Source organism: Stegastes partitus, unplaced genomic scaffold, assembly GCF_000690725.1.
Source record: "Stegastes partitus isolate 25-593 unplaced genomic scaffold, Stegastes_partitus-1.0.2 Scaffold89, whole genome shotgun sequence".
In the NCBI taxonomy this organism is placed as follows: Eukaryota; Metazoa; Chordata; class Actinopteri; family Pomacentridae; genus Stegastes; species Stegastes partitus.
The window spans coordinates 556,471-577,258 of record NW_007577820.1 but is presented as its reverse complement, the minus strand read 5'-3'; the positions used below and the strand labels follow the sequence as shown (position 1 = coordinate 577,258).

The 20,788-nt window shown below is 44.9% G+C and overlaps 1 protein-coding gene across 1 annotated transcript in view; it reads right to left on the bottom strand.

Annotated features, from left to right (window-relative positions):
* Window positions 1-20,788, bottom strand: part of heatr5a (HEAT repeat containing 5a) — a 37,455-nt gene that overhangs the window by 5,454 nt on the left and 11,213 nt on the right. The window contains exons 11-40 of the mRNA XM_008277122.1: window positions 20,537-20,648; window positions 19,847-19,999; window positions 19,671-19,770; window positions 19,336-19,445; window positions 18,319-18,488; window positions 18,070-18,233; window positions 16,832-16,937; window positions 16,390-16,580; window positions 15,215-15,374; window positions 14,528-14,717; window positions 14,283-14,452; window positions 12,873-12,899; window positions 11,637-11,781; window positions 11,229-11,402; window positions 10,412-10,651; window positions 10,159-10,337; window positions 9,211-9,279; window positions 8,953-9,132; window positions 7,400-7,634; window positions 6,488-6,592; window positions 6,279-6,413; window positions 5,975-6,102; window positions 5,207-5,354; window positions 4,949-5,122; window positions 4,105-4,206; window positions 3,933-4,016; window positions 3,652-3,822; window positions 2,395-2,546; window positions 554-661; window positions 52-154 (exon numbers count right to left, since the gene is read on the bottom strand). Of these exons, the coding sequence (XP_008275344.1) occupies window positions 52-154; window positions 554-661; window positions 2,395-2,546; window positions 3,652-3,822; window positions 3,933-4,016; window positions 4,105-4,206; window positions 4,949-5,122; window positions 5,207-5,354; window positions 5,975-6,102; window positions 6,279-6,413; window positions 6,488-6,592; window positions 7,400-7,634; window positions 8,953-9,132; window positions 9,211-9,279; window positions 10,159-10,337; window positions 10,412-10,651; window positions 11,229-11,402; window positions 11,637-11,781; window positions 12,873-12,899; window positions 14,283-14,452; window positions 14,528-14,717; window positions 15,215-15,374; window positions 16,390-16,580; window positions 16,832-16,937; window positions 18,070-18,233; window positions 18,319-18,488; window positions 19,336-19,445; window positions 19,671-19,770; window positions 19,847-19,999; window positions 20,537-20,648 (4,285 nt within the window). The remainder of the gene's footprint in view (window positions 1-51; window positions 155-553; window positions 662-2,394; window positions 2,547-3,651; window positions 3,823-3,932; window positions 4,017-4,104; window positions 4,207-4,948; window positions 5,123-5,206; window positions 5,355-5,974; window positions 6,103-6,278; window positions 6,414-6,487; window positions 6,593-7,399; window positions 7,635-8,952; window positions 9,133-9,210; window positions 9,280-10,158; window positions 10,338-10,411; window positions 10,652-11,228; window positions 11,403-11,636; window positions 11,782-12,872; window positions 12,900-14,282; window positions 14,453-14,527; window positions 14,718-15,214; window positions 15,375-16,389; window positions 16,581-16,831; window positions 16,938-18,069; window positions 18,234-18,318; window positions 18,489-19,335; window positions 19,446-19,670; window positions 19,771-19,846; window positions 20,000-20,536; window positions 20,649-20,788) is intronic.

Sequence of the window (20,788 nt, the reverse complement as noted above, 5' to 3'; positions counted from 1 at the left end):
GTGGTACTGTGTAGTACTGTGTAGTACTGTGTAGTACTGTGTGGTACTGACGCTGTGTTTCCTCTGCAGCCTGGATCAAAGCCTCCATGGCTCTGATTCCCTCCAGAACTCCGATCAGCTCTTCTGGACTCTGAGGTCGACTTCGTTCCACCTTCTGAGGAGAAACACCAGAACCCCCATCAGAACCACCACCAGAACCAAAAATCAAAGTCACTTGGAGAGACAAGAACATTTAAATACTGAGACTTGATCAGAGGAAACGTTGCAAACGTGACATATATGTGTATATATATACACACACACACATACATACATACACACACACACACACACATACACACATATATATATATATAACTATATAACTATACATGTATAACTATTCTCTATACTAATGTGATACTGAACAGAGTCGTGTCCACTGCTGCTGTTGACTGTTGTTAAATCCTCACTGTTGGAGGAAAATGATCACGTGTCTCACATTCTACTTGGAATCAGTCTATTCCTAGAGTACATTCCTAAAAGCATCAACCAGCTGAGTCCTGGTTGGTACCTGGAGGAAGCGGACCAGCGCCGGGCCGAGGGCCTGGATGTAGGGCACAGCGACGCCCGGCGGAGCCTGGAACACCGACGTCAGCAGCTGGTAGCAGCGACTCACCACCTGCAGCAGAAACCAGAGTTCAGAGCCGGTCGGCCACCGATCAGCTGATCAGCTGTGTTGTCTCTGACTGGAAACGGAGACCAGCAGCCGGCTGACCTGCATACTGGGAGAACTGGGACGAGACTCTGACCTGCCGACCTCAGACACACTGAACCAGGTCACTGCTATATCTGAGTGTTTGACATCACTGAGCTGAAACTGGAGACATCGAGTCCATCAAATCACCTCAGACTCAGAGTTCGCAGGAGGAGGAAGATGTCTTGGTTTTATTGACTGTTTTATTGGTTTTATTTACAGTTCATTAGTTCTATTCACAATTTATTGGTTTTATTCACAATTTATTGGCTTTATTCACAGTTTATTGGTTTTGCTTACTGTTTTGTTGGTTTTATTTACTGATTTATTGGCTTTAATCACAGTGGTATTGATTTTATTCACTGTTGTATCAGTTTTATTCACAATTTATTGGCTTTATTTACAGTTTATTGGTTTATTCACAGTTTATTGGTTTTATTCACTGTTTTGTTGGTTTTATTCAATGACATTTGACTAACTACACAGTATAAAACATTCATCTTGACAAGTTTAGAACTATTAGAATAAAACAGGCTTCCAATAAAACGATTTTCACACAAATTATCACCATATTTATGAGCAGTTTGTTTCTGTGTGTGATGGAACATCATCTTGGTTTGGTTTAAAGACATTTTAGACAGTTGTCTGCATTTTAAAAAGCTTCTCCCCAACTTGAACATATGTGTTGTTGATGTTCTCTTATTGTAATTTCTCTTCTATTTCTGGATAAATGTTGAGTCATTTTGGACAAATATACTTCATGTTGGATATTTATTGAGTCTTTTTAAACAATTATCAAACATTTTCACTAATTTCAGACACATTTTGTCATTCTAGACAAAAAATTTTGTTATTTAGGAAAAGTTTGAGTTAATTTGGGACAATTATTGAGTAACTTTGGACATTTTGTGTACTGTAGTCATTTATTGAGTCTGTGTGATTTATAAATGCTTATCAAGTCATTTTGGACGTTTTGTTCTTCTGGGCATTTACTGAGTCTTTTTTTTTTTAAACTACCAAATCATTTTTGACATTTAGTAAGTCCTTTTTGAAGTTTTTGAAGAAGTGACTATCAACTTAAACGACCTGCGACTCTCACCACCATGGCTCACTGTGTCAAAACATCCTACTTTTGGCAACCTGCAGGGTTTAGTTGGTTGATTTGGTTTAGGTTTAGTTGGTTGGTTTGGTTTAGGGTTAGTTGGTTGGTTTGGTTTAGGTTTAGTTGGTTGGTTTGGTTTAGGGTTAGTTGGTTGGTTTGGTTTAGGTTTAGTTGGTTGGTTTAGTTGTCATTTCTCTGACTCTCTATAACGGAGGTGGAGGGTTTAAAGTCAGTCCGGTGCAGAGACACATGAAGAGAAACACAGCAAGATGAAATAAACCAGAAGATCCTGTCACATCTGGAAAGAAGATGGAGGACCTCCTTCATGTTTAGTTGTTGTGTTTTACAGCAGACAGAACGTGTTGGCAGCTTTTTACAGGTTCTGTGGCTGAACTTAATAAATGGAAACCTTTGAACAGATTTAAAGTTTGATCTCATGAACCTGTGTGATGTTAAACCTAAGCAGCGATACATCAGATCGTTTCCAGGATGAGACTTCACACACAGCAGAACCCTTCAGCTAAATTAGAACCCAGAGTCGTGTTCTGGTACTGACCAGCGGGTCTTTGGACTCCATGCTGGTAGTGAAGCGCCGCAGACTGAGCGCGTGCAGAGGCTCGACGATGCAAACATCCGGACCGGCCGACAGCAGGAAGACGGTGAGAGCAGTGAGGAGGCTGATCTGGTCCACAGAACAACCCGACGAACCTGAGGACAGTTTGGACAAAGTCGGGTTATTTAACATCATTTTTTCTTGACAAGTTTTAGGTTGTTCTCAACAGGTTCTTGGTTTGTTAAAGTCTGAGGAGCTCAGCACAGAAGATCCCAAAACCATCAGTGTGTCAGCATAAAGTTCATGGTCCAGTTGTGTTACTGCCACCATCAGGAAGGAAACACAAACTATCAGCTGCTGCTGAGAGACGACTGGTCAGGATGGTCACAAGTCAACCAGGAACCAGCAGAAAGCAGCTCTGGATGGATCAGAAGCTGTTGGAACACAGCTGTCAGTGTCCACAGGGTCTGACATCAACATGAGCTGAGAGGCTGATGGAGAAGGAAGTTCTTCCTCTAGAAGCAGAACCTTAAAGCTCCACTGAAGTCTGATCACATGGACAAAGAAAAGGCCTTCTGGAGGAAAGTTCTGGTCAGATGGAACAAACACTGAGCAGAACCATGTCTGGAGGAGAGAAGGTGAGGCCTTTAACCCCAAGAACACTAAACCTACCATCCAGCATGGAGGTGGCAGCATCATGCTCTGGTTCTGTTCTGCTGCCAGTGGACCTGGAGCTTCACACAAAGTCAATGGACCAATGAAGAAGGAGGATCACCTCCACGTTGTTCAGGAAAACCTCAAACCATCAGAGAAGATTGATCTTGGACGTTCCAACCAGACAATGAGCCCAAACACACATCAAAGTGATGAAGAAATGGTTCCATCAGGCTGGAATAAAGGTTCTAGACTGGTCTCCCCAAAGTCCTGACTGGAACCATCCAGAACCTGTGGACTGATGGAGAAACAAGTCTGAGTCAGAAAGACGACAAGTTTAGTTGAACTGCAGCGATTCTGTCCAGAGGAGTCAGAGATGAACCAGAAGCTGGCGGACGGAACCAGAAGAACCCGACTGAGGAGAACATGGACATTTAACCAGATATTAACGTTTCTGTTTGTTTACTTATGATCCAGCAGGTTGTCATGTTTCCAGAAGACCTTTAATAAATCTAGACGAGAACCCAAATTCCTGATTGTGTTTTTGTGACAAAGATTCATGCTTCACTGGTTCCATCTGTTCACGGCTCGTATGTGAATAAATACCAGAGTCCCAGAGAGTCAGCAGAGTGTTCAGAGCTGATCTCAGCAGCAGCTTCCAGGCTCCTCGACTTTTCTCCTGTCGGCTCATCGGTGACGTCAGGACGGACTTCAGAGCCTGAAGAGTGGCCTGGACCACCAACACCAGACCGGCTCCAGGGGCCGCCGCCGGGGCGCCTGGGAGATTTATTAGAATTATTAGAACACAACTGGCCCACCTCTCTGTGTGTGTGTGTGTGTGTGTGTGTGTGTGTGTGTGTGTAGGTGTGTGTGCGTGTGTGTGTTACCTGTGTGTGTGCTGGGCTGGTGTACCAGCTCTCTGAGGACTCCCAGTAGCAGGTAGAGGACCGTGGGGAGGATGGAGACGCTGCCTGCACAGAGAACAGAAACCGACCAATCAGAGAGGCCAATACTGAGGCGCGCCAGCTAACGTTAGCACGAGGAGGCTACAGTTCTGACCTTCAGGAGAGCAGACGGACGGCAGCTCAGAAAGGACCGAAACCGCCGACGCTACGAGACGACAATCGCTGTCAGTCAGAGTCCAGGCGGAAGAACCACAACCTGAACAGAACAGAACAGAACAGAACAGAACAGAACACACGAACACACACACACACACACACACACACACACACACACACACAGATGAAAAGCAAGTTTAGTTTTGATCAAATTAGAGAATTCAATTTTAAAGAAAGAAAGAAATGAGGAAAATCTGCAATTTGTGAAATTCTGTAATTTTGGACAAATATTGAGTAATTTTGGTAAAACTTTGGGTCATTTCAGGACATTTCTAAGTGTTTGTTTTTGGCAGTTTTTGAGTCATTTCGGACAAATTTAAAGTCATTTTTATTTTGGGTAAATTTTCAGTAATTTTGCTTCATATCTGAGTTATCGTGGACGACTTCTGAGTCATTTACAATCTGTTGAGCTTTCACAGACTCAGATTTGGGAACAAAGGAGCAGATCAATACGTCTGATCAGATCAGGTGTAGATCTCTGCTCAGTTAGTTAAATGTCTTCAGTCCGATTACAAAAGATTCCTATTCTGGGAAGCTTTGCACTGTTTGTACCGTACTCATTGTTCTGTCCTCACTCACAACAGAGGAGTAAAGTGAATGAATCTATGAAGCTATGAGGCTGGAAATGTTGTGTTTTTTTTCATTTTGAACACGATTGTTTATTGTCCTTCTGCACTTCCTGTAACTCTGGACAGATTCCCAGTATGAAGGTAAAACTGTGCTTAAAGTTTCTGCAGATGCAGAAACAGCTGGTCCTGAGGGGGTTAGTGGGGAGTTCTTACCGGTTGGACTGGTTCCGGCCAGTTTTGGACTCAGCTGTGGGAGTTTCCGGACCAGAACACAGAGGCAGAGCTCCAGAGCTCCGAACACCAGCGAGCGGCCGGGAATCAAACCCCCGGTGTCCCGTCCTTCTCCGAACTCGGGCAGCGTCTCCTTCTCTGCTGCTCCATCATCCACTGAGGACAGACGGAGACGCTAAGCTGGACGAGGCTCAACTCTTCATCATCATCAGTAGTAATAACACATCAGGCTGTGTTTACCTTCAGCTGAGTGGCGCTTCTCCCTGACGTGCTCCTGAGCCGCCGTCACGATCTGCTGCAGCAAATCCAGCACGGCGAGCTGAACGGAGGCCGACTCTCGGGTCACCATGAGTCTGTGGAGGACGCTGAGCAGCTCCACACTCAGAGCCTGGAGACACCAACGGGTTCATTCAGTCAACAGAAGCTGCTGGTCTGTGAGGATTCTCTGGTTTCTGCTCTAACGTCTGCTCTGGATGATCTAATTTAGTCCCTGGTTTGACCCCCGGCTGCTCGGAGCTTTACTGCCTGTCATGTCTCCCCACATCGCCCGTCTCTTCCCACCGTAACAGTCCATTAACCGCATAAACGCCAGAAACACAAGGTTTTACATAAACACAGTGTCAGATTTTTGTCTTTTTTAACAACAAGTTTGGCACGTTTGTGACTTGTTCTGGTCAAACTTCTGGCATTTTGAAAAACTGAACGTAATCTTTAACTGGCTTGGAGTAATTCTGGTCCACTTTTACTCTCAACTCAACTTTATTTAAAAAGCACTTCAACACAACAAAACTCCAAACAAAGTGCCGAACACAAAATATAAAACAATTATAAAACATCTAAAAGGCAATTTAAGTCAATTTGGATGAATTCTAAGTCGCTTTTACAAGTTCTCAGTAGTGTTGGAGTTATTTCAGGTAATTCAGTGTCATTGTGGAGACGTTTGAGTCAGCTACATCTACTCTGAATTCAGCTGACTCAGGTCCATATCAAAGTCCAGGTGTGTCTCACCTGGTCGTTTCCGATCTTGGCTCGAGGCCAGGAGACGTCCAGCAGTGCCTGCAGAGCTCTCAGACAGGAAGTGATGTTCTCCATCTGGTCCTCAGAGTGCGGAGAACAGAGGAACTCCACACTGATGCCTGGAAACACAAAGCAGCCAACATGAGAGGAATAAACACACATTCTGCTCTGCAGAGTTCTGCATTAAACCAGTTTCTTCTCTGCACAGTTCTCCACTAAACCAGTTTTTACTCTGCAGAATTCTCCACGAAACCAGTTTCTTCTCTGCAGAGTTCTCCACGAAACCAGCTCCTACCTAAGATCAGATGCAGCCTGTCGGTGTTTACGTCCTCTGGACTCTTGGCTCCGCCCACTGAGCTGCTGTGGCCCATGGAGGTGGGCGTGGCCGGTCTGGACAGGTTGGCAGGTGTGTCGTCTGACATCAGGAAGCCTGCAGAGACGGTGACATGTTAACACACACCTGTACAGGTGTTGACTAGAGGAAGATCAGGGACCGGAGCTGACCTGAGCTGTGCAGCCACAGAGACGAGGCCTGAAGAACCGGAGCCCAGCTGGAGGAGTAATGAGCTCTGGCCTGGTTCACCGTCTCTGCTGTGTAGAAAGCTCCTCCTGCAGGAGAAGGTTCACATGAAGCAGGTGTTAACTCTGCACAGAGCTGGAAATATCACAGCAACATACAGGAGTTACTGCTGCTGGATCTCTGAACACAGTCATGATCCAAGTCTCCTCACAGAGAAGCTGTTTCCTGCAGCAACAGTAGAATTATTTAAGTGGCGCCTGGATCTTTACTGCATGTGATTCCTCGGCTCTTTCCTCATTTTTTCTTTATTTTTTTGGTTCCTTCCTGCCGTCACTGACTGCTCGCTCAAAGGGAATCCAAAGGGATCTTTGGATTGTCCGGTTCTCGGGTCTTTGCCTCGCTGAGTTATGAGAGGCCGTGAACTGATGCAAAATGGAATAAAACTTCATTGAATTCTGTTCCTACATCTCCTGTCTCTGTTCACTGTAACTCTCCAACAACAGAGAAAACATCCCAAAAATACACCTCTATAGGGGCATTTTTTCATAAGTAGGAGTATTTTTTTTGAATAATTTTTAAGTAATTTGGGTAGAAGGTTACATTTTAGTAAAAGTTCTGAGTCATTTGGGGCTAATTCACATTATAGTCCAGATAATTCTGGACGTATTCTGAGACCTTTTAACAACCAACAAGACATTTAGGACACATTAAACAGGTGCACACAAGTCACCTGGAGACTGTTAAAGTGAGTTTGAGTCTTATTGAGAGTAAAGAAAAAATAACTCGAAGACTCGTAGACGAATCTGTAACACAGTTTATTATTGTAAAATTCTTTAAATGAATTTAAATTAAACTTGTGCATGAAGACCAGAACCAGACACGAGCCTCCGTCCTACCTGATGCAGGTAGCTGTGCTGTGTAGTCCTGTGGGAGGGTCAGCAGGGCGTAATCCTGCAGCGCCGCCAACCACAGACGACTCAGCGTCGACAGATCTGATTGGACCAGCTTCAGAAGTCCCACCCCTGCCGACTCACAGCCTGAGCTGTCATTGGTCGAGGAGGAGTCCGACAGGTCAACTGACCCACCAGGACTCTCCTTCAGTCGACTTCTCTCCACAGCGACGATGTAAACCTGACAGAGGAAAGCAGAAGACTTCAGGAAGTCAGTTCAGATGGATTCCATCATTCTTTTTGGATCCAACAAGATCTGATTGAAGAACTTCTTCTGCTCAACTGTCGCAAAGATGCGACAAGGCAGGAGCAACGTTTTAAAATTTGTGTGAAAGCCCAGATTAAGATAAAAAAAAAAAAACAAGGTCTCGTGAACACAAGCTGTTGTCTTGTGCATCCAAGTTACTGAAGATCTTCCATCAGTCCTCCACCCTGACCTCCTCAGAATAGTCCTGGTAGGTTCTGGAGGTAAAATGGTCCTTCCATTGTCTAGAACTGGTTCTGACCAACCACCATCACACATGCTGATATGAGCCTGGAAAGTTTACCCAGAATGCACTTTGTAAAGTTTCCTCTGGTGAATGATCAGAACCAGAACCACATCCAGGGTACCAATGATTGTTTCTATGACTCTATGTCATAGACAATAAACTGGTACCACTATGAGACATCCCATAATACTGATGCTACCAGCTGCTGGCAGAGGACATGAACAGAACCAGATCCAGTGTTCAGACTGAGACACCTGAATGAATGTAGAACTGATCTGGTGTCAGGTTCTACCAGAACCCGGATGTGTTCTTCCTCCTAAATGTCATGTGTCTATCTGCTGTACTGATGAAGTTCTGAGGCTCAGAAATGATGGAAAAAGTCCATTAAAGTGATCCATCTGGACCCTCCTCTGTGGACTTCAAGGACCTGGACCTCTGGAACATTCACAGTCTGAAGGTAGAACTCTGGTCACTAGATAAAGGTTCTGGAGGTCGGGGAGGAACTTTATCTGATTTAACTGATTTTAGATTGAAAGAACGTTGAGGGAGGGCAGCAGGTGTCTCGGTGGTTAGCACCATCACCTCGCAGCTAGAAGGTCCCTGGTTAGTTTCCCTGTTAAGATGCCTTTCTGCGTGGAGTCTCCATGTTCTCCCTGTGCAGTGTGGGTTCTCTCCAGGTTCTAAATGATAAATGATCCTAAATTGTCTGTAGGTGTGAATGTGAGTGTGCTTGGTTGTCTGTCTCTAAGTGTGTCCCTGTGATAGACTGGTTACCTGTCCAGGTGAACTTGCCTTCACCCTGAGTCGGCCGGGAGCCCTGACCCTAGTGAGGACTAAGTGGTGTATAGATGATGGATGAACCTTAAGGACCTGGTTTGTTAACTCTACGTTAAACTTAAACCTCACAGTAAACACTTGCATTAAAGATGTTGTTTGACAGGTTTCTATGGTGATAAAAGCAGAAATGAATGATCATGACAGTAATTGTCCAAAGTCTCTGTCGCTCACCTCGGCCCAGGCTTTGAGGACAGCCAGCGTCTCCATGGTAGCGGCCGCCTCGTTGTACAGCTGGCTGGACGGGTCCCGCCCACTCTGGACCTTAGCCAATGAGGAGGCCAGCAATTGGTGGACGCGACGAAGGTCTCTGAGGTCGCTGACGACGCCGCTGGCAATCCAGGCGCTGCACACCTGCAGAGGAGAGGGGGCGGAGTTAGAGGGGGAGTCAGGTGAGCAGCTGGTGATCAGCTGACGGGGATTATTGATCACCTGACAGGCCTTCGCGGTGACATCAGGAGGAGCATCAGCGCTGAAGGCTGGTCTGAGAGCAGCTCCCACCTGGAAACACATCAACAGTTGGATCAACACATAGTCACTCCATTTACGGACAATTAAAAATAGCCCTTCTGTTTGTGTTGTTGTCAGACTGTCTTCTCTCTGGTCTGACTTCAGATCTGCTGAAGGATTCATGAACTGACAGGATGAACAGAACTACAGACACCTGATCTATACTGGATCTATCTGAGTGAACACCAGATCTACGAGCAGGAAAACGTCTGTTCAGGGAATGAAGCAGGATTTCAAAAAGAAAACAAAACTAAAAAAGGAAAAATGTTCATGGCAGGTTGAAACTCTGAGACATAAAATCAATATTTCAATTTAGAATTATCAGATAACAAGTTGAATGGAGTTATTAAAATTTAAAAAAGCAATAAAATATATAATATAAACAGTCATGTAGAATATAAACACAATATAAAACAACAACTAACACACATAAAATAAGAATAAAATAAAAACAAACAAACCACAAAACAATACACATAATATACATACAAGTAGTATAATGAGTTATTCAGGACATGCTTTGGTCATTTCAGACTATCTGACTTGTTTGGGGAGTTTTTCGTTCACGTTTGTCTCATTTTGGGAAACATTTGAGTTTTTCTGAATAAGCGAAATAATTTAACATATGTTTTGAGTCGATTTACCAATTTAAAGTTCTTTAGTTCACTTTTTGCCATTTTGAACAAGTTTTGAGTGAATTATTAGAATTTTGACTCATTTGGACGGGTCACATGTAATTTTATAAACAATGATTTTAAATCAGAATCCAGTTTTCTGTTCACTGAACTCTAACATACTTTATATTAATTTGTCTAAATCAGCTGTTGTTTGAGCTCTGTTGTTCAACAGCTCCGTGGTGTCGGTTCTTACGTTGGCCTGGTACTGCTCCAGGATCACATGACCCGGGAACTCTGGTTCTGGGATGGAGGAGAACCGTCTGATGATCACCAGCAGCGTCTGAAGTCCGGCCAGTCGCAGCTGGTCGCTGTGGTCCGTCGCCGCCATGAACGCCATGCGGACCAGGTCGCCAAGATGGAGGACCAGGAAGTCTGAGGGGAGACGGGTGAGGTGTCACTCAGGTGTGAGACCAGAACCGACCTGAACCAGCTGAACCAGCTCTCACCTGTGGACTCGTGCAGCCGCCGCTCCTGAGCCAGAACCATGTCGAAGTGAGCCGGGTCGGCTGACTCACACTGAGCGATGATGCGACACACACACTCCATGGCGAAGCGTCGCGTGGCCCAACGCAGCGCCGTGAACGGACCGCTGCTCTCTGAGCGCGCTCGGAACGCCGATGAGTCATCGTCTCGGCCGCTGTCGGCCTCCTCGTCCTCTTGACTCGCCTCCAGCGGCGCTCGACAGTCTGGCAGGTTTAAGAGACGAGACGTTAATAGGTTTGAACGTACAGATCACTCAGCCTTCTATCGTTCTGTTCTCTGGATTAATCAGTGACTTGTTTGGCTGATAAAATGTAATTCTGGACAAATTTCAAGTTATTTTGGAGAACTTTTGAGTAAATTTTTTACAAATTTTTGTCATTTAAAACAAGTTTCAATCCATTTGGAACAATTTGAGTCATTTTGGACAAATTTTAGGTCAGTGTAGTAAAGATTCAAGTAATTTGGACCAACGTTGTGTCATCAGAACAACTTCTATGTCACCGATCTTCATCTGTAGACGTTACTGTAGTCAGTGGTAAATGTTCATCAGCATTTTTCATCATTTTCTGGCATTTTGCTGACAATTAAATGAATCACTGAACCAAAACGAGCCTATATCAGTGCTGCAACGAATATTAACCTCCGTCACTGATTAAACTGGAGAGCAGTTCAGTCAAAGATTCAGAGCAGAGACACGACATGCTGAAGACGCTGAGAAAATAAAACTTCGACACAAAATGATCCCAAACTTCCCTAAACCACCCCAGACCGCTGACCCACCTGTGGTTGCAGACAGGACGTCTTTGCAGAGCTTCAACCAGTGTCCCAGTTTGCTGCTGGATGCCATCATGTGGACCAGAGTCTCCTGGATGTCCTTCCTCAGCCCTGGATCTGACTCTCGGTCCAGCAGAGTGAACAGAGCTCCTTCCAGACCCACTTCCTTTATGGTGACGTCTGCACAGAGACACGGTGGTCTTTCATCAAACACTATCATCCTGATTGAGACACGCACCAACTCTTAGATTAGAAAACTTCCCCACAGAGTGAATCCTGTCTACAGATGGTCCTGGTATGTACTGGACCATCATGTGTCCATCTGCTGTAGAAAACCTGCATCCCGGTTTTTGGGTTCAGACTTTACATAAATGATGCTGCTCCTCGTATTAGGAACATAAAGCGTCGTCTCACCGAGCTGCGTGTTGTCTCGTCTCGGCAGCTCTTTGACCAGAGCGACGGCGTGTTCAGAAACCTCTAGCGCCTCCCGCTGGACCAGCTGCCGCAAACAGGCGACCACGGCTCGCCGTAGACACAGGAAGGAGCTGCACAGGTTGGCCTGGAACACAGTTTACACCAGTTCATACCCAATATAAGCCACCGTCAGGGCGCAACATGCAGCGACAAGACGGTGTTTCCTCCAGACGCTGTTTACGTAAAGGGATTTATCATTTATCAAATAATGTAAGAAACATCACAATGAAAAGTTATAAATAAACCTACAGTGACATCTTTAAGTAGAATCTTTTGGTCCAATGCTCTCACTTTTAAAAAGCAAATATTTGCCAATCCTTAAAATAAAAATGCTTTAATAAATTCTGACAAAACTTTTTCTGTTTATATATTTTATCCCATTTTTGTCTTTTTTGTCTATTTGAGTGAAAAATCTAGAAATTCTTTCTGGTACGAAGTCACTGCTCTACAACAACTTACTCCAGATTAATTAATCAACTTTACAAGATGCACAACAATAATGATAATAACTGTCTGGATAAAACACTTCATCTCTCGTATAAAGGATCGTTTTAAGGCGGCACAGTCGTTAAGGTGGTTATTAAATTAGCTGCAAAGCAAACAAAGCAAATGAACTAAATAAAAGTTTAGCAAAAACGGTGAGTTAATAACAGAAAGTGTTAAAATTCAGTGCAGCAGAAGTCACAGCAACAGAAAAATGTTAATGTGCTTCGTGATGTTAAACGTGTGTTTCAGTGAGCTCGTAAACAATCCACAGTGGAGCCGGGCGACGTCATTGATAATCATATATGTTATACATTAAGGCACATTTCTGTTGAGCTTCAGAGTCCCTGCAGCTGAAGATACCAGATCCTTAAAGTGTAAATGTTAGAAAAGCAAGATGACGCAGCAGTGTGTCTCTGAGAGCAGCACTGCTTGCTCCTGGATAATCGCTGGTGAGAGTCAGTGTTTGCACTCTGAATGCTTCATCAGACAGTTTGCAGTATTTCTCGTACATGTTTTTAGCTCATAAAACAAACAAATCTTCTGTACTGTCAGTCTGTCCTTCTAAATCCCACGCTGTGAAGTTTTTTATTGTTTATGTCGCCTAGCCCGACTCCACCGCAACAGAAACCAAACAGATGCGACAGAAAGTAAAACAGACAGCAGCAGGTTCAGGCCTTAAGGAGGACCTACCAACATGGAATAATCCAACAAGATCTCCTGTAAGACACAATGCAGGGTCAAAAACACACACAAACACTCAGAACTGCCGATGAACAAGCATCAACTACAGTGTCTATAAAAGTAATGAGCGTTCTTCTAAGTTTTCCCTTTTTGTTGCTTTTTAACTCTGAAGCACAGCCGATTTATTTTAGCTCTTGTTTGACAGGTATTTACAAAAAAAGACTCTTTTATGTTAAAGTGAAAACAGATTTCTACAAAGTAAAGTCAATTAAACAGGATTTTAAAAAGTACAATCAGAATAAGAACACAAAAGACTAGTGAGGGAGGCCACCAAGACTCCTACGACTCCTCTGAAGGAGGTACTAGAAGGAGACTAGTGAGGGAGGCCACCAAGACTCCTACGACTCCTCTGAAGGAGGTACAAGAAGGAGACTAGTGAGGGAGGCCACCAAGACTCCTACGACTCCTCTGAAGGAGGTACAAGAAGGAGACTAGTGAGGGAGGTCACCAAGACACCTATGACTCCTCTGAAGGAGGTGCAAGCTTCAGCAGCTGAGAAAAAGCTTCATCGCTGTGGGAAAAAGCAAATTAAATCTGGACTAGAGTTTACCAGAAGACGTGGAGACTCTGAAGTCACCTGGAAGAAGGTTCTCTGGTCTGAGGAGACCAAAGTGGGGCATTTTGTCCATCAGAGTAGATGATACGACTGCACATCATCACAAACACACCATCACCTCTGTGAAGCTCGGTGGTGGCAGCATCATGATGTGGGGATCTTCTCAGCAGCAGCCTGGAAGGCTTGTAAAGGTAGAGGGTGAATGAATGCAGCAAAGTGTAGAGAAATCCTGGAGGACAACCTGATGCAGTCTGCAGGAGAACTGAGACGTGGAGAAGATTTGTTTTCCATCCAGACAATGAGCCGAAGCAAACAGCCAAAGCTCCACAGAAATGGTTTGAAGACAACAAGGTGAAGTTATGGAGGCCCAGTCAGAGTCCAGACCTCATTCCAGCTGAGAACTAGTGCCTGGACCTGAAAAGTTCTGTTCACTCATGATCCCTGTGGAACCTGACAGAGTCTGAACAGTTTCATCAGAAGAATGAGGTGAAACTGCAGCATCCAGATGTTCAGACTGATGGAGACCAACAGGACCAAAGATGGACCTGAAGGTTCATCTACTGCATACTGACTGGAGGAGGAGAGTATTTAGGGAATAATTAATTTTACTTTTTTTTAACTAATTGACGTTATTATGCCGTCACTTTGTCATGAAGGAGACCTTTTGTTTTGTAAGTTCTTGTCAAAAAAGCCAAATTAAAATGACCAAAAGCAACAGAAGCAGAAAACAGTCAAAGGGATGAAGAGTTTATAGAAAGACTCCATGAGGGACTTCTAGCCCTAAATAACTCAGGTGTACTCACGCAGAGAGCAGGTACGAGGCTGGCCAGGTTCACGTGTGGAGGTGAGAACATGTGCAGCTGCTGCAGACATGAGATGGCTCTGGCCTGAACCAGACAGTCTGGACCGGCCTGCATCACTCCACATCCCACCAGGCAGCTGGACCGCAGCCCGGACACTGCCGCTCCGTCACCTGGAGACACAGAGCATCCGTCACTAACGCGTCTGTGACCCGCTCAGGCAGCGGCGGCCACAGGTGAGACCGTACCCTGCAGGTCGGGGCCCAGGCAGGTGATGAGACCGTGCAGGCAGCGGCCCAGGCTGTGGTGCACCTCGGGGTGGGTGGGCGGCGTGGACAGCAGCAGCCGGAGCACCAGGGTGAAGGACGGCTCGGCGTGGGTCCGATAGAGGCCGCCGGACAAGTCGACCACCAGGGACAGGCTGTGGAGGGACCAGGTCTGCAGGAGGACCAGAGACACAGACGGTTTTTACCTGAGAATCTCCTCTGAGGGTTCACAGGGCGTCTGGAAATCTACTGTCATGCTTCTAAAGGCCTCAACGTGTTTGAACCTGCAGACACGAGAGTCATTCATACTCAACATAGTTCAAGGAATCTTTGTAAAACAGAGGATGGAGGACAGAAGGAAGCTTGTCGGTATTTTAAGACAAAGTTTCAAGAAATTCTGTAAAAATTTGTTTAAAAAGTTTGTTAACTTTGACCTGCAGGATTTTGTGTAACGCGTTTAGAAAGAAAACAATCAGAGAATTTCAGCCGTGACATCCGACAAGCTCAGAAAGACAGAATGAAAAACACTGCGAGGAAATAAGCTTTGGAGAGGAATCCATTCAAATACGCAGACGCGCTGCTTGGTGGTTGTGGGAGGTCGAGGTTAAAAGAGGAAACAAGTCAACACATCACCTCCAGGACCCTCCATGTAGAGCCACCTGTGCGTACCTGGACCTCAGGTGAGGTGCTGTCCTGGCTCAGCGTGAACAGAACTCCCAGGCAGGTGGACAGGAGCTGAGGGGAGCCGATTCCTCCGGTGTATCGCTGCAGCGCCCCCAGAGCCAGAGCGTAGCCACTGCGAGACGCTGCATCGCGGGCCGTCTTCAGCCTGAGTCGGACACCATGGAAACCGTTAGCGGTTAGCTTAGCACGGCTCGATCAAAGTCAAAGATACGTCTGAGGATATTCAGAAACATCTGATCTGCCTCCAGTCTTCAACTATTTACATTTAACTTATTTTATTGTGTGCTCTTGTGGTTCCTGCTTTTTTAATTGAAAAAAAAAAACAAAACACTCATACACTACCACAGAATCACGGTTGATAAAAACCGTTGACAAACACAAACAGCTACTGACTTTGGTTTGATCTGCTAGTATCTATGATATTAAATCATCTGATTCCACCTAATCCAGAATCAATAACTGATTCTGATCAATGTCACAGACAAATCAGGCCACTGGACATCATACCTGAGAGTCAGTTTGACAACAGGTCACAGATGGAAGCAGCTGTGCATCTGCTTTACTCACAAATTTTATACCACATTAAAAGCCTCTCAGCAGCTCAGGGGTCTAACTGGCAGGCTTTTATTGTGAAAAATCTGCAGAAAGATTACATTTCTTCTGCACACAGAAAACAATCTGGCACTTCAGTGTAGCCTGACAGTGAGCTGAGTTCAGTATGGGACCTTTATCGCCTTCACGTCCTGGTTACAGATCAATAATCAGTTTTTCTGTCATCACAGGTTGGTTGTTTCCTCCATCTGGATAAAAACAGCTCCAACCTGCAGTGCAGCAAACTGTCATCGCTCTCTGATATATTTGGTTCACGCTGTCTCTCTGGTGTATTTAAAGCTTCCCTTGAACTATTTCTGGTTTATTGTGCAGCCTTTCTGCGTATTTTCAGACCAGGACCTGCTTTGTTTCAGCTGCTGCCACGTTCAGACTGCAGAGACTATAAATAGAGATGAGTCTGCTGACTTTTCATCTGTGGCAGGAAATCTGCTGTTTAAGGACTAAATATACACGAAAAACCTTCCCAAAGCCAAAAAGGACAACTCAGAGTCCTCTTCAGCACCGACTGCAGCATTTTACAGCAGATGTGTGGAGCGTGTCATGGTCACCTGTCAAAGCAGAGCAGGGAGACAGAGGAGGTGAACCCGGGGTCTCCGACCACCTGGACCAGCCGGGCCAGGCCTTCGGCAGCCAGGCAGCGGATCAGAGGGCTGCTGCTCTCCAGCGCCCCCGACAGGAGAGACAAGGCCGGAGGACGGATCTCCTCCGGGCCCAAGGAGCCTCGGACGCTGCCCTGGTGCTGAGCAGAAACACAACACAAAGAGATAATATGTCAGAGGTTGATGTCTATCAGATTGTAGTGGAGCTCTGCTGCCCCCCGGTGGCCAAAAAAATCTATTTTCTCAGAATGCACACAGCAGTCACATGACAAGCATGGCAGGTGTGTGTAAACAGACTCCGCCTGTTGTGTTGTTGTACAGGTGTATATCGACCGCTCAGGTGTGTATCGACCAGACTCAGGTGTGTATCGACCAGACTCAGGTGTGTTACCTTCAGCAGGCTGCAGAGGGCAGCACACACATGCGTCTGGACCGTCTGCTGCCGTTGACCCTTCAGCTGATTCACTGTTTCCACAAACTGCTCCAGAATCTTCACTCTGATGAACACAAAGTTTAGTCTAACTAAACCAAACTGCAAAACGCTGATGGAGCAACTAACTACTACAACTAGTAACTAACTAAACAGCTAACTAAACTGAGACCAGATCAGGAACAGATTAACAGCCGACTGTACCAATTAATCTGTACTGGTTAGCTCATACTGCTTAATTTGTATCGGATAACTTGTACTGGTTAAGTTGTACCCGTTATCTTGTACTAGTTAACTTGTACCAGCTAACTCTCACTGCTTAATCTGTACTGGTTATCTCATACTTGTTCATCTCTAATAGTAATAATGCACTGAATTTCTTATACTGGTTATCATGAACTAGTTAATTCACTCTGTTCATCTGTACTGGTTAGCTGTTACTGGTTATCTTGTACTATCAGTAATGACTACTGGTTATCATTCTCTGGTTATCTTGAACAGGTAAGGTTTTACTAGTTACCCTGTATGAGTTAATCTCTACTGATATCTTGTAATGGTTAGTCTGTAATGGTGACTGTATACTGGCTATCTTGTCGTTGTTAATTTGTACTGGTTATCTAGTCCTGGTTATCTGGTGCTAGTTAACCCATACTGGTTATCTGGTCCTGGTTAACCCATGCTGGTAATCTGGTCCTGGTTATCGAGTCGTGGTTGATGCATACTGGTCATCTGATCCTGGATAACTCATACTGGTTACATGGTCCTGGTTATCTGATCCTAGTTAACCACACCATACTGGATACCTGGTCCTGGTTAACCCATGCTCGTTATCTGATCCTGGTTCTCTAGTCCTAGTTAACCCGTATTGGTTCTCTGGTCCTGGGTAACCTGTACAGGCTATCTAGTCAAAGTTAACCTGTACTGGCTATTTAGTCCTAGTTAATCCGTACTGGTTATCTGGTCCTGGTTATCTAGTCTTATTTAACCCATTCTGGGTATCTGTTCCTGGATAACCCGTATTGGTTATTTGGTCCTTGTTATCTGGTCCTGGTTAACCCATACTGGTTATCTGGTCATGGATAACCCATTCTGGTTATCTGGTCCTGGATAACTCATGCTGGTAATCTGGTCCTAGTTAACCCGTACTAGTTATCTGTTCTTGGATACCCGTGCAGTGCAGTTGGCAGCAGGTCAGTTACCTCTGAGCGGAGATGATGTGGGGGAACAGAACTCCGAAGAGAGTTGCGGCGGCGGCGGTCAGAGCGACGTGAGGAGGAAGAGGAGCTGGAGCTTCATCACTTTGATCACAGAGACTGAAGGGGTCGTTGTCCAGAGAGGCTCCGCCCACAGCGCTGCTGTGGAGCTGAACACAAACAAACAAACAAACAAACATCCTTCAGCCCTGTCCAGTTAAATCAACCTCCATCCTGCAGCACTCGGAGCCTCACCTGCTCCTCGATGTACCGGTGGTCAGTGTCGTGGAGGGCGGGGCCGACCAGCGGCAGGTCGTCATGGTGACACAGCGGCGGCAGCAGCGTGAGGTCAGAGCACGGCTGGTTCAGGTTGTCCTGACCGGACAGATCAGACACCAGCTGGTTCATCACCAAACCAAAGCTCTCTGCAGGAGGAACAAAAGCTTCCCATCAACCACCGCTGCAGGAGAAAACGCTCACATTTAACCAAGACGCGTTCTTTAATCAGACTTATTTATCTTCATTAAAATATGGAACACAGAATGGGTTGTTTTTGTTTTTAGGGAAGGAAAAGGATAATCAAAAACTACTTCACTGAGTTAAAACGTTATTTAATGATATTAATAAATGCTTTTTTCCTCCACTGTTCTGATATTAAACAACTTTTTGGTGGTGAAAGACTTTTTAAATGCCTTTAAATGTCTGTTATGAAGCACACGATGCACTCTGTTATTATAATAATAATATTAGAAGCAGGTTGGAAGATGTTTCTTAGCTCTTATAAACTTCTAATTTCACACATTTGTAGCTTAAAATTTGGTGGTAACTCTTGGCCATGAACAACTTTGTTCACATGTAAGTGTAAAAAATATGTTTGGAATGTTAATCAGCATTATTTTGAGATTTAGTTTTAATTTTTCTCCAATCAGGGGATTTCCTTCTTTCCTCATGTTTCTGTCATCATAAAATTAATATTTTCAGGTTGATGAAACAAAACCTCTCTCTGCTTTTTGACATTCTACTGATAAAACAGTTGATATATTGCATCAAAATAAGAACAAACAGTTGAGGAATACAAGGTGAGAACTAAACGAAATGAAAAATGGAAACTGAACACAAAGACGGTAGGAAAGGAAGTGATTCAGTTAAATATCGAGGAAGGAAACAGAAGGAAAGATTTGTTGAAAAGGACTTGATTCAAAGGAGAATAAATCAATGATGGAAGAGAGAGAGAGTTTAAAGACAGACAACAGTGTGGAGGTGTGGTTGAACCTTGGTAGGTGTGTGGAGGCAGCAGAGCGAGCAGCTCGTAAACTCTCAATCTGTAGACAACCGACCAGCAACGAACCGAGCTGCCGTAAGACCTGAGCAGAGCGGGCAACCTGGACACACAACAACACAACGCAATATATAATACAGACGACATACAGACGACATACAGAAGCAGCAGAAATGAAAACACAAGACTTTACTGATCCCAGACTGTAAACTAGCACATTACAATATAATATAACACATTTACATTCAGTGTTAGTCTGAGTTTTATGTCTAATCTGAAGCTAAGCAGATGAATAAACAGGATGCGTGTGAACCAATCAGGGACCGACTTGTTGAGCAGTGTCACAGCGCAGACCAATGGCGTGAGCAGGCGGCTGATGATATCATCGGTGACGAGGTCCCTGCAGTGCAGCAGCAGATTCTTCAACGCTGTTCGACAAAGACACACTTCAGACAAACGTCCACTCGCTACGATTCATCTGTGTGTGTGTGTGTGTGCACTGACCACTGAGCGCCCCTGCTCGTCCCTCCAGTGTAACCTGCCACGTAAAGTAGTCCCCTCGGCGCAGCTCCATGTCCTGCTCTCTGAGCGAAGCAGGAAACACGCAGCGCCACAGCAGCAGGAGGCGGGAGAGGTGGTGTTCAACCACCGCCGGACCTGGACACACAAGCACACCAACGCCCCAAAAGGTCAGCACGACAGTCTGACAGCTTCAAAACACGAGTTCTGTTCAGCTCTGACACCAGAACTCACCGTCCATCTCTCGATTTTACACCTATAGCAGCCTTCAGGACATTTTATTTTAAATTTCACAACTTTTTTTTTTTTTGTATGTTTAATAGTTTTGAAACATTTTATTATTTTTTTCAAACATTTTATTTTTCCTGACATTTACTAATATTTCTCTTACATTTCAGACGGTAAGTTGAATTCTGGGACATTTACTCTTTTTTGGGGATGTCATGTGTCTATCTGCTGTACTGATGAAGTTCTGAGGCTCAGAAATGATGGAAAAAGTCCATTAAAGTGATCAATCTAGACCCTCCTCTGTGGACTTCAAGGACCTGGACCTCTGGAACATTCACAGTCTGAAGGTAGAACTCTGGTCAGTAGATAAAGGTTCTGCAGATACAGAACCAGGTGTTCTGAGGAGGAGGACTCATGGATAAAGTAAAGGCGTAAATGTCATGTTACCCAGAGTGATGAGGGAGGAGACGAGCATCCAGCCGGCCTGAGTCCTCTGCAGGGAGATGCGACTGTTCTGAGATGCTGAACGGAGGAGATCCTCAGCCAGACCCAGAACCACCTGAACACAGAAACACACCAACAGGTACTGAATAAGGACAGTACGCTTTCACTCCCTTCAGTATATTTGTTTTGATGTGGTACAAGCCATATTATCTGCTGTTAATCTGCTGCTAACGTTCGAGCTGTGGACGGTTTATA